Source organism: Cibotium barometz, chromosome 6 (assembly GCF_041138505.1).
Source record: "Cibotium barometz isolate CiBa-2024 chromosome 6, ASM4113850v1, whole genome shotgun sequence".
Classification (NCBI taxonomy): domain Eukaryota; kingdom Viridiplantae; phylum Streptophyta; class Polypodiopsida; order Cyatheales; family Cibotiaceae; genus Cibotium; species Cibotium barometz.
The window spans coordinates 29,871,531-29,884,515 of record NC_141051.1 but is presented as its reverse complement, the minus strand read 5'-3'; the positions used below and the strand labels follow the sequence as shown (position 1 = coordinate 29,884,515).

Sequence of the window (12,985 nt, the reverse complement as noted above, 5' to 3'; positions counted from 1 at the left end):
CAAGGCACGTTATGGATCCCTTAAAGGCAACACTAATACAAAGCTTGCCTACCATTTTTATGGTCCATACAAGGTGGTGAGAAGAGTGCCACCATCCAGTGTCCTAACCATCGAGCCACACTTGCAACCATCCAATGTCCTAAACATATGGCCACACTTGGCCACCATCCAGTCTCTAAACTGGGAGCTGTCGAGTGCCCTGATGCTCACCACAATGACTACTCCTCATAAACGCCTTACAAATTAGAGTCTTTGTCTAGGTATGCCGAGGAGTATTGGTATATTTCCTTCTTTGTGTCGAACATCAAGGAAAAGGAAAACATAAATAAATTCATGCAAAAACTAGACAAAGGTTTCATGCAAGTGGTCCAATGCATTATAGAGAGTGATGATGACATTGTCCTTAATGAGATCTTGGTGTTGGTGGAAATTTTCAAAACAGCCCTTATCTTTTATTGGGAAATCTACAAGAAGTTTAGTTTAGTCCAAGTCTTTTTTTTGGAAGCCACTCTTATCAGGACACTTCAAGTGAAGAAGATGTTGCCAATGACTTGTGTCAAGAGGCTTCTATGCATGCATCGGGGGCTGAAAATGAGCAAGTAAACCATGAGGATGCAGATTAAGATGAGGAAAATGAAGATTCACATGATGATGATGTGGATGGTATGTAGTATGCAAATGATTATGATCCGCATGAGGGAATCTACTATGTGGTTGAACCTCCCTATGAGGACATTTATGGTGATGGCATATATACATATGACAATGATGCGTGGGTAGACCATGATGGTGTGGTTCATCGGATGATGACCATGCTACTTATGGTTTTGATGATGAGATGTACCTTTTTGACCCCCCGTATACGTGGGAGGAAGAGCTTCATTTTTTATGTTTTTCTTATAACTATGAGTAGACCATGATGGTGTGGTTCATCGGATGGCCATGACATAACTTTTTGACCCAGATATATGCGTGGGAGGAAGAGCTTCATTCTTTATGTTTTTCCTATGATTATGAGTGGATTAACATCATTTTCGTATGATGAGTGGCTACTATGATTATGAGTGGATTAACATCATTTTCATATGATCCAAGTGGCTACTATGAAAATGTGGGATGTAAGTATATATATGCATCTACACATGGGTTTGATGAAATTCCTTCTGACGGGCATCTTTGGTGGTCATCTTTCCTTCATTGGAGGATGGCATGGTTTCAAGTATGATCTAGGAAGAAAGACTTTCCATATGAAGGTTGTTGCATACTATGTAGTACACATGGTGGGTGAGATGTCGAATTTCCTTTTGATGGTGGCTGTGATTGTGCAAGGATGGGGACATACGATGTATAGCATATGGGTAGCCATGTAAGGATTGCCATGAGAAGTCATTTTGGAATGGTTTATGGGCTAGAAATAGTCAATTATAGCCTTACTTTAGTATGTGTGGTGGATGTCTATATTGCAAGTTCGCATTAGGACATAGATGCCTATGAGTGGGGCATATCTTTAGCCATTATGTGAAAGAATTTTATGTCTTGGGGGCCTTAAACTCAGCCTACTCCTTTGATGGATGTGGATAGGTTAGGCAAGGTTTCCATGCAACCATCCTATGCCTTTTTGTCGCACATGTAGTGACGATTTTGGTTTGTATATATAGCCACCCTTATGTAGCTTTTGTGTTAGTGGCCAACTCTAGTATTCTCATATGAAATCTTTGTAGGAGGTTATAGGCTTGTAATGTAGAGGAAAACATTGCGCTGGGCCAATAAGTCATGGAAGTCGGCCATGTAAATAAGACATTATCAAATAACGCCATGTGAACACATTAGGGGCCTATATAAGTGAGTTTAGGGCTAAGCCATGCAACGAATCATCATTTTCATAATACAAATTCCCAAACATATACTAGTCTACTTGTTGCAAAAGAGGATTAGTACAAAGCTTCTCATATATATAATTGGAAAGCCTTTGGCACGAGGACGTAAAAAGGCTCATGAGTGGGAGCAAAAAGATAGGTAAGCAAAAATCATGACTCATGAGCATCAAGTGGCACCATTTACAACATAATAGATAGAGAAGGATGGTAAGAACACAAGCCCAAGTCAAGATGTCTGCATGGGTATAGATTTCCTGTTCTTCAAAAGCTTCCAAGCTTCAAAACATTCATCCCAAAGCACATCTTCAGGGTGTTTTACCTTTGGAGTATTCAAACCAATAAACATTGCAAGCTAAGCATATCAAGTGACAAACGGTTTCAGAACTTGTCTTTGATCTTATTCATTTTTGAAAACCCTCTCTCGCATGCTATTGATGAAAGGGGTAACACTAAAAGAACTCTCCAAAGCTTCATAGTCATGGAAATGACTGCTCCCACTCTTCATGATTGCAACAATCTTGCTATGTTGAGTGCATATCCTTACCCTTGAAACAATTTCTCATTCTTGTAATAAAAGACCTACGTTCCCCTTTGCACTCTAGCTCATTTATGAATGCATTCGGGCCTCATCATCCAAAGTGATTACAAAGAATTTGCAGCCATTCTCTTGTGGAGACATCCAACTTTGTCAAATCCTCATTGTAGTCCTTTGGATTGAAGAACTTTGCTGCCACAAAAAGATCAAAATCTGTTTTAAACCTGTCCCACAATGCTTGCTCTAAGCTTATGATATAGCATTGGCATATTGAAACCAAATGTGCCATTACACTTCCAATGGTTTTGTGTGGGTTTACAACATCCCCTTCACACATTGGTCCCAAGTGCAAGTAATGAGAGTGAACAAGACCATCTGTATCTTGATAACTCACTACTCCCGTTTGTCAATGTGCCATCCTTAAGAAAGCTTCTACATGCTTAGTATCAACTCCAAAGCTATTTCCAAGAAATGCTAAACGAAAAGTTTCAACAGTGGATACTAACAATGGATACTAAGTGGCTGCTAATAAGAGAGATATGTATGCTCTTCTTGTAATTTACAATTGAGAATATTTAGCTCTCCGAGAACATCATTAAAAAAGTGTAACAAAAACTGTACCTTGTAATTAGTGAGTGAAGAATACATGGCTGCAAATTTAGACTTCATGATTGTCAACAAGGCTGGCATAATCTTTATGGTTCTCACCATTACTTGACCCTTCGAGAGCCATCTCACATCATGCATTTTTAGTAATCTCAGTTTTCCATGTCTATTGAGACCGAATTCCTTCACAACATCAGCGAGAATCACATGCCTTTTGGCTGACCTGGCTGCCCACTCATAAAGCCTTTTTGCTATCGTATTTATGAGCTTGAACTCTTTGAAGCCATTAAAAGCATCTCCAGCTACAAGGGCCTCTCTCCGTGCATTGCAATGGAAGCTCACTAGATGTGGAATGTGGTTCTTCAACCTTGTAACCAAACCTGTACTAGAACCTATCATCACACTTGCTCCATCTGTGGTAATTCCAATCATTTTCGACAAAGGTAAACCCATTTATTGTAAAAAGCTTATCAGTGCATTATGTAAAGGCTCAGTTGTTGCATTTTTTACTTGCAAAAGATTTACAAACTTTGTAGTGATTGACCCATTCCCTCCCTCCTCAATGAAAGTTATATAGATAATCATGTATTGGTGCATGGTGATGTCTGTGCTTTCATCAACCTGAATGGAGTAAAAGGGGCTGTTATTGACTGCTTTCTTCAATATATCCCAATATACTAATTTGATTACCTTTGTAAATTCTTTACCAGCATGTGTGCTTGTGTAGGAGGAATACTCACTCACTATAGGCATATTTGGCGTCCTGAGAAACCATTGGAGGTTGCATTGATGATGAAATTCTTCCAAAGGCAAACTTCTCTTCATGACATACCATAAAGTCTGCATGACTGTTATGATCCTACCCCTTTCATGTATTGGTGCATGGTGATGTCTGCGCTTTCATCAACCTGAATGGAGTAAAAGGGGCTGTTATTGATTGCTTTCTTCAATATATCCCAATATACTAATTTGATTACCTTTGTAAATTCTTTACTAGCATCTGTACTTGTGTAGGAGGAATACTCACTCACTATAGGCATATTTGGCGTCCTAAGAAACCATTGGAGGTTGCATTGATGATGAAATTCTTCCAAAGGCAAACTTCTCTCATGACATACCATAAAGTGTGCATGGCTGTTATGATCCTACCCCTTTCATCATTTGTCATGGCTGCAATATACTTTTCCATAGGCACAACTAACCTTTTATCATGTTCTCTCCATATTTTTTTTTGCCTCATTGTGTTCTTTAGAGTTGCCATGCACACATAGTGCATTCTTTTGTATCGATGAAGACCCTTCTTTTGCAAAAGGATTCCCCTTTCTTGCAAATGTGCACCATCTACACCTCAAGCATTCATTGCCCTTATTATTTGTGTGATCACATAAACCCAAGGATACGCTATTTTCCAACCCTCCAAAACACCCTGCTGTATTTTTTATTTCCAGCATTCTCTTGTTGGGCAATCTCTACTGAAGTTTCACCATAACCATCAATTGCCCGACTTGCATCAATGCTTGCATCTGATGGCAAAGCATGCAACCCAAGCATTTGGTCAAGTGTCTTTTGCTTTTTACTCTTCGGTGGGCAACCAATAAGTACCATTTTGCTTTTTACTCTTCAGTGGGCACAGCACTGTCAAAGAATTCAGCCACCTTCTCAAAATCCTCCTCAATGAATCCTCTTGATGTGAGGACAGGAGTTCCTGATTACTGCAAATAACAATGGAAAGAAACTCAATGCATCAGACCACAATGAAGAAATCTCTACATGCCACATGCAAGTCTGTCCTAAAATATAGTGTCAATGGATGCCATGTCTAAAATTGAAAGAGGGAGTGACAATTCACGAGAAAGAGAGGGGCTACAGGACATAGAAAGCTATAGAACAACATAAAAACTGTAAGCAACTAGCTCTTAATAGTGTTTATGATCACTATTCCAATCCAGAGTATTAAAAATTTTAGATTACCCTCCAGGAACCATGGCAGAAACATCTCCTGGAACTGTATTTTTGTTAGCTGCTATGTGGCACAACTCCATCACACGCTCAACTCTAGAACCATCTATACCCTACACCACATGAATCATGCCTAGTAAATACAGCTTAAACCCATCCTGTCTTTAGGGACATAGATAGAAAAGTAGCTACAAATTAATAAAATAACAATTGTAATTTTCTACTAATAAAAATCTTTTTTTAATTTCTAGTAACAACTTTAAACCATCTTGTATGGTATGGAAAATAAGCCTCTCAAACATGGCTACTACTGATACCAAACATGGAATAATAAGGATTGAAATCATTGTAAGCTTTGAAATGCATTGAGGATAGATAATCTATTGTAGTTATCATTCTCATGACAGATAATCTCCTGCAGTTACCATTCTATCTGCATATAGGATAGATAATCTGATGTAGTTGTCATTCTTATGATACTGCTAACATCTTGTGCAAAATGGAAAGAATAAATGCAAGATAGCAACATAGATGTTGGTAGGACCAGGGAACAACCTTGCCATGGTGGTTCCCATTTGGAACAAGGGAGGCTAGTAGACTGATCCTATTTCAGGGGGCAGCTAGGGCAAGGCTGTCCACTCCCATCATCCTAGGAGAAACTTGCATTTCCTGGTGAGCCATATAGCCTAGATGCTAATAGGAGAGCACTTACCAGCTCAACGGCATGCTTGTGTCTTGGATGATTCCTGGCTAGGACCGAGTGGTGATGGAGAGCTCTGCTTAGTTAATTACTATGGAACCCATGCCTCCAATGATGACACAAACTAAGCAGTGTAACCACAGTCTGCTGTACAAACTAAGATTGTGCATGACCTTTTCGCTCTATCCTGTTCCTTAAAGAAAGGCCTTAAAGAAAGGCTGCAATGCCATCCCACTTGTTTCACTGAGCCAAATAGTTTTTTGGCTGTGGAACAGGATCGCAGTGGTGGATGCACGTGGTGTAAAACTTGCTGATTTTGAACTTTAAAGACACAAACTTGAGACCTGAGACACCTTGCCCATGTACCACCGAAACCACACAAACAAAGAAAGTAGTTGCTTAAAAATGAATGAAATTTTTAATGTACAAGTGTTAATGTATACTAAGCAAATACATGTTAATCTATAAGCTGCAAATTTTAAAGGAGTTGAGCTCATGCTACCTTGAAATTCCTTGCAATCCATACTCTCTATGCATAAGGGCAAGTTAAGCTGATATATAACCTGCCCATTAATTATAAGCAAAACGAACAAAAAGGTTAGTTAATGATGGACAATACACCATAGATTAAGTAAAAAACCACATTATGATTATGCTTGTCTAGCACTGGGTATGTGAATTAGTCAAGTTAATTAGATCTCAACACGGTTAATGACCTCTTATTATTTATGATTTGGACGAGGCCATGTGAGGCCATATGAATTAATCATGGTTGTAACACATCTTAGCACGATCAAGAAATAAACAAGACCACCAATGGCTACTTATTAATCAGGTTACAGGCTAGCATAATGAAACTTTTCGCTTATTTTGAACCAAACATCAATAATAATAGAATTTAAGCATGTTAACTAACTGATAAATCAGCTAGATTATGGTGCTTGGGCGTTCCATCGAACAACAGGCGGTTGCGACTTAGAGTTCAAAGGAGAGTCCTGAGCAGATGGTCGGCGGTCTCGCTGACTCGTTGGCAATTTGGAGTTCAATGGAGATTCCTGAGCGGATGGTCACTGACTTGCTGGCAGCTGCGGAAAGATTGATAGAATATTAGAAAAGGTGGATGGAGGATCCTGGATAACTGAGAACTCCATAAAATCTTATCTAAAAACCCTAAACAATACATGCGGGACTCGAGAGTTGCCTTAGCTTGCAAGCAGCAGTGCTATGGAGTCTAGACTCGGGAGTTACCTTAGCTCGCAAGCAGCTGCTGTGGAGTCTAGACTTGGTGTGGAGAAGGTAATTGCGACTCTTAGCGAGATATGGTATGTGGTGTTAGAGTCAGTTAGGACCACCATGGCACCACCTTGTTCCTCTATGAAACTTTGCTATGCAATCCCAAAACCACTTCGTATTTTTTTTTTTTCAAAAGTTGGGCGTTAGGAAGCGGGCTTAGTACCCATGGGACCCCCCTTATCCAACAAAGCAGGGGCAAGCTTCAAGGGTGAGGCATCAATCAGGGTAGCCAGTAGGGTTCGAACCCATGACCTGGGTTTTGACAACGAAGCACCTTAACAACTGAGCTACAGCCCGATGATAAAACCACTTCGTATTTGAAGAAAGCATATCCGATTTCAATCAATGCAAGGATTTGAATATTGAAGGCCTCACCAATAATACCATAGAATTAGTACTAGATGGGCATTTTTTTATATTGCCCTTCCATTGATGTTTTGGCTATTTTTTTACATTTTTTGAAGATGGGCATTTTTACATTTAGCTTTTCAAATGAAAATTTCCATATTAACTTGGCTTTCATGTGATGGGTTAGAGGGCATTGGATGGGCAGATGGCCGTCAAATCCTGTATACATGTAACGCATCGTTGGACATTAACTTCGATAGTAGGAAACAATTAAAGTGTGAAATAATAATAATGTAACGGAAAAAGCATCATTATTTATAGGATATTTGGCTTATAAGTAACAAACACACCAAACATAAAATAACCCAACCATGATGTGACATAAAATACAACCTTCTATGAAATATAAAATAAAATTTCACACGAAGGAGTAAATGTCTTCTTTAAATATACTTATGGGAGGAGTGAATCTTTTCATGTGAAAAAAGTCACAAGAAAATAATTGTGCTCCAAAGACAACATTGGATCACTATGCAAGTGATAGTAAAGGTTATGTAGAATAGTGCTAAATCAACATGCCTACACTAATCTACTTGAAACGAAAGAGAAGGAATCGACTATAAAATACATAATGCCACGAGCAATGAAGAAAACAAAAGCAATTGGTGTCACTTAAAGAAAACACAGCTTGCAAGAGGCGGCAACTCAAACATGGCAAAATCAATAGGTGTATGAAGGGCAGATAATGTGTACCATTGGCGAAAAATTTATCCATGCCTGCATTTAAAAGCGTGATAAAGAATGATGGCTTTGCTTTGCTGGCATATGCCCGTACAATCTTTTTTTATTTTTTGGGGGTTTTTGGGGGAGGGGGGGGGGGAAGCATAGGTGGTGAAGGGGGGGATTGGGTTAGTCAAAGCTGAGATTGTCAATTGTGTCACGATCCGATTCAACGGTTGTGATCTCCAGAGTTCATCGCTGGATCAAGATTGTCAATTGTGTCGCGATCTGATCTGACGGTTGTGATCCAACGATGAACTCTTTTGTAAACGAAAGAGTTCATCACAGGATCACTGGGATTGTGACACAATTGACAATCTCAGCTTTGACTGACTCAAAAAAAAAAAAGAAAGAGTTTATCACTAGATCACAACCGTCGGATCGAATCGTGACACAATTGACAATGTCAAGCTTTGACTAACCCAAAAAACAAAAGAGTTCATCGCTAGATCTTAACTGTCAGATCGGATCGTGACATAATTGACAATCTCAACCTTAACCGACCCAATCCCCCTATCAATTCTTCAAAACATGCAACTTGTTAATATAAATAAATAACAAAAAAAATCAAAACAAAAACGAAACTTGTTAATATAAATAAATAACAAAAAAAATCAAAACAAAAACGAAAGAGTTCATCGCTAGATCACAACCGTCGGATCGTGACACAATTGACAATCTCTGAGCTTTACTATATCTTGTCTTGTATTAAGGAGACGCCAAAAAGTGGCAGCTCTGTTCACACGCCCTTCTCTGAGCTGAAAGTATTTTCAACAAAAATGGGGACGTACAAGGTTCCCATGGAGCTGCATGTCCACAACCGTGCCAAATTGCTGGCCTCTCTTCGTGATCACCTTGAATCGCAAAAACGCCCCTTATCAGGGTTTGTGCTCCTGCAAGTAAGTTTATCAACGCCCTCACTAATTTCTGTGCAATCATGTTAAACATAATAATACTGTCAGCTGCAAAATCATCAATCATTCTGTACCACATCAGATTTATGTACGACACGAGATTAATCTCTCTCATATATTAGATTAATCAATCAATGAGGTTTAGGTACTACAACACCAGATTAATGAACGTATCGCATATATGCCATAAGGGATGCATTACTGTAGGGCATAAGGGATGCATTCATGCATATCACAAGGGATGCATTAATGTATCGCTGGATGGCACGATGAATGCATTAATTTATGGTACTTTACATTAGTGAATAGCACATCAAATTGAAGTTTGCATGCTCTATGTGTGGCACTTCTGCATGTTTGTGATCATTTTTCCATGCATTTGGCAAAATACTATGCCAGGGAGGCGAGGAGCAATATCGTTACTGCACCGATGACCTCGTTCTCTTCAGGTAAAAACATTTTCCAGAAGCTATTTCACATCTTGGTGTAATTAAGAACTGGCCTAGCCCAACTTGGGAGCTTTATAGTACCTCAACCTTAACTTATACTCGTGTCCAGAGTCTCACAATAGAGATGGGAAACACTTAAAACATCATCAATCATATGGTAGCTCATTTTTCTTTTCTTCAAGAGATAAAAGACTGAATTTATTGTATGCATGATACCGAATTCTAATGTAGAAGCACAGAGCAATGAAAAGAGGTTAAAGACTGAATTTTTTGTATGCATGATACCAAATTCTAATGCAGAAGCAGAGAGCAATTACATGCAAAATGGACAACTTCAATGCAATTGTGTGTATTATTCTAAGCAAAGCTTACGCTAAATTACCATAGGTCATGCCGTCCATCTCCAAGGTGCTAGCCTAATGGTTAGAGCTCCTGACTCCTAATAGGGAGTTTGTGGCTTGAGAACCACTTGGAACAACCCCTCCAACCCCCCACTCCCCAACCCACCCCCACAAGCACTGCCAGCAAGAGAGGGTTCACGTGGTCTATGTGCATTCCATGCAGGTGGGTATGGTGGTGGCCATATCCACATCATCAACAACTTGCCTGATGCTCTCCACCTCCGTCTGTGGCAACATTGTGCAATATGGCTCCTCAGAGCCTAGTTGCCTGTGGTGCATGGACATTGGCTGCCATGAACATTAAAGTTCAGGGTGGTCCCTCCAATTGGTTGAGTGGGTCACTCGTGGGGCTTGTCCCACGCCTTGTTCACTGCCTTGGCTGACAAATATTTGGACGGTTGGTCCTTTTTCTGGTAACACCTATCTTAGCCCCCTCATGTGAGGACGTGTGGGCTGCTGTTAGGGCACGATTCTCTGCAGAAAAAGTGCAGTCTATTACTACCTGTGCCCAAATTTTTACTCCTTCACATGAGGCTTGTGTTAGTGATCATCAGGCATGGATTGAACCTAAGGTCGAACATCATAGTGGGACATCTTTAGGCTGTGGACACATATGGTGAACAACAGGATCAGCCTCATAAGCAATAGGTGGTTGATAGCTTTCGACTGATAAACTTTTTTTGCCGATAGATGACAAGATGTGCCTATGTATTGAGTGGCTAGTAATGACTTGGATTCAACAAAGCCACCCATCCTCCACCTGTTTTGGGGGAGGACAACTGGGAAAGTGTGGTTCAGAATTCCAGAGGGTGGAACACAGCTGAGCCCGAGGTTGATGAACCATAGTTCCAATGAGCATAGAAAGATGAACATGGTATTCTCTCTTGTGGCGGGAGGTTCTTGCAACATAGGATTCTAATAAGAATCCACATGTTTTTGTGTGGATTTGAATAAGGACCCACACGTTTTTGTGTGGGTCCAAGAGTGTTTTTGATAAAGCCGATTTCATAAAGCTGGAATTATGAGGGGGTGTTTAATCATTACATGAGTCGTTTACTACCGGATTACCTGACAAATTCTTGAAAACTAGTTTTTTGTTAATCATGTAAAAGAACTCATATTTAATGAATTTAATTCATGAGGTCTTTTTATTGCCAAATTGTGTGGGAGAAACCAATTTTGTTTTGGAATATTATTTGTTGAAAATTTTATGTTGTATGCTTAATTCCTTCTATGTTGTGAATTGTATATTCATTGCAGTCGATAGAAGTGCTATATTTTGGTATGCTTGCTTGCATATTGTGGTTTGTTATGGTTTGTTCATATGCTATGATTTTCACCAAGAGGGGTGAACCGGAGCATACTAGAGATTGAACTCTCTAAAGGGGTAGAGAGATGATACCAAGACCATTGTAATGTGTTCACAAGTATGTCCGAGGCAGCTTATAGGTGGTGGTGGGCGACCGAATGGAGGCCTAGACCCAGAAGGTTGGGAGTTGTGGATGGCTTTTATGGGTGGCTAGTTGGGATGCTGAGCTAGTTTTAGGAGCCGAGGTCGTGAGGGACCTTATACCTAGTTTACTGGTGGCTAGATTATGGCGTGGACAAGAAACGTGGTATCTTTCATCTTTGGTTTATTTACGGATTGGACTAGCTTGGCGCTAGGTTGATCCAGAGGTTTAACCATGGCATCGAGAGGGAGGTTTGGTTGCATCAAGGTCAAGCCTTAGGGAGTATTTGGCTGCTCCACTTATGACTTATGCACCTAACAAAGATTTTACATGGGGTATGTCCTCATGGTATGGGATGCCAAGACCTATTTCATGTAGGATCTCCTGATGCTGCCAAATCTTTAGACTGGGATACCCTATGCCTTTATGTATAGTTAACCTATGATAACGTTGGGGTTTATCATAGGTTATCATAGTTAACCTATGATAACCTTCTGGGGTGTGGTGCCAATCTGTGGGGACAACAAGATAACGGATCTTCTTGTGTGTCTCGAGCATCGCAAGTCACCGGAGTTGTGTGAACCTTTGGAATACTGGTCAAGGTGATTCTTGAGCCAAAAATTGCCTTGAGAGCACTGGATTCATCACATAACTCTCTCTCGTGATGGCCGAACCGATGTAAAAGCTTGTATGCTGTGTACAAAGAGGCAGCCTCAGTTGTGTATGAGAGAGACGAGAAGATTGAGAGCTTCTGGGTCTGAGACTTTGAGTTAGAGACCATTTGGCTGTGCCCTAGGTTTTAGGACTAGTGATTTACTTGCTTTGTGATGCTTTTGCGTGGGGTACCCACAAAGGTCAGTGATGCTCCAAGGTGGGTGTCATTCCATGAAGGCATCAAGTGCTCCATAGGTGGATATTCCACAGAGGCACTTGATTCCTTGATTCTAGAAATCAAAGGGAAATCCGAAATCCACTTGTCCGATGGGCTGGAGACCATGGACATGGAATAGGTTAGATTTATGCTTCGTGGTGAGTGGAAGTAAACCTCTTCTTAAGGAGGTTGTGTGTGTCTTTGAGGACAACTGAATAAACACAGGTTGGTATGGGAGTGGAGTTGATTACTTGCTCCAGGGTCAGACTAAAGGTTAAACTTTTAGTTGTGCTCTTGTGAGAATTTGGAACTATCTCACAAAATCCTTTGTGGATGAGAAAGGTCTTATGTAGTCCCATTAGTTGCGTCTTGATAGGAGAGTTGTGAGAATTGGTTGATAGGATCTCTTTGATTATGGGGCTTGTTGTATGAGTCTCGTGCATTGTTGAAATTTCAGTAACCAGTAACATGAGGAAGCTTTTGTGTAAAGCTTGCCTTGTGTTCACACTGTCACAAGACAGCGTGCTTACACTAATAAGAGGTTGAATTCTTCATCAAGCATGATTAATTTACCACATACACAGCCATGAATCAAGAAACACGTCTCTGATATAACATAGCAAGGCATCCACATGAAGTATTCTTATACAAGTACATCGAACAGGTAGCCTGGCCCAGCCATGCACCACCGTTTCTTCCAAACACTTTGAATGAAAACAAATCAATCAATCAACTAACTTGCAAGTACCACAAGCAACAAGGTGCCCAGCATCGCCCTCAAAGATTGCCTAGCAATAGAGC

At 40.2% G+C, this 12,985-nt stretch overlaps 2 protein-coding genes and 1 pseudogene across 7 annotated transcripts in view; 1 reads left to right on the top strand and 2 right to left on the bottom strand.

Moving 5' to 3' along the window:
• Positions 1-1,947: 1,947 nt before the first annotated feature.
• On the bottom strand, positions 1,948-3,884 carry LOC147637621 (uncharacterized; annotated as a pseudogene).
• Positions 3,885-3,892: 8 nt separating this feature from the next.
• On the bottom strand, positions 3,893-6,638 carry LOC147637620 (serine hydroxymethyltransferase 1, mitochondrial-like). The gene is made up of 4 exons (XM_086799447.1): positions 6,594-6,638; positions 6,180-6,240; positions 4,990-5,090; positions 3,893-4,730 (listed from the first exon to the last, which is right to left on the bottom strand). The coding sequence occupies exons 3-4, from the start codon at positions 5,058-5,060 to the stop codon at positions 4,592-4,594; spliced, it is 210 nt and encodes a 69-aa protein (XP_086655573.1). The 5' UTR covers positions 5,061-5,090; positions 6,180-6,240; positions 6,594-6,638; the 3' UTR covers positions 3,893-4,591.
• A 2,149-nt stretch (positions 6,639-8,787) lies between these two features.
• Positions 8,788-12,985, top strand: part of LOC147637617 (Metallopeptidase M24 family protein) — a 212,691-nt gene continuing 208,493 nt past the window's right edge. For 2 of the 6 annotated variants that reach the window (XM_086799442.1, XM_086799440.1), the window contains exons 1-2: positions 8,790-8,997; positions 9,412-9,461. In XM_086799442.1, coding sequence (XP_086655568.1) covers positions 8,878-8,997; positions 9,412-9,461 — 170 coding nt within the window. In that variant the 5' untranslated portion in view covers positions 8,790-8,877. Of the gene's footprint in view, positions 8,998-9,411; positions 9,462-12,985 lie in introns of all 6 variants that reach the window. The other 4 variants (XM_086799443.1, XM_086799444.1, XM_086799446.1 and 1 more) reach the window with 3 other exon arrangements.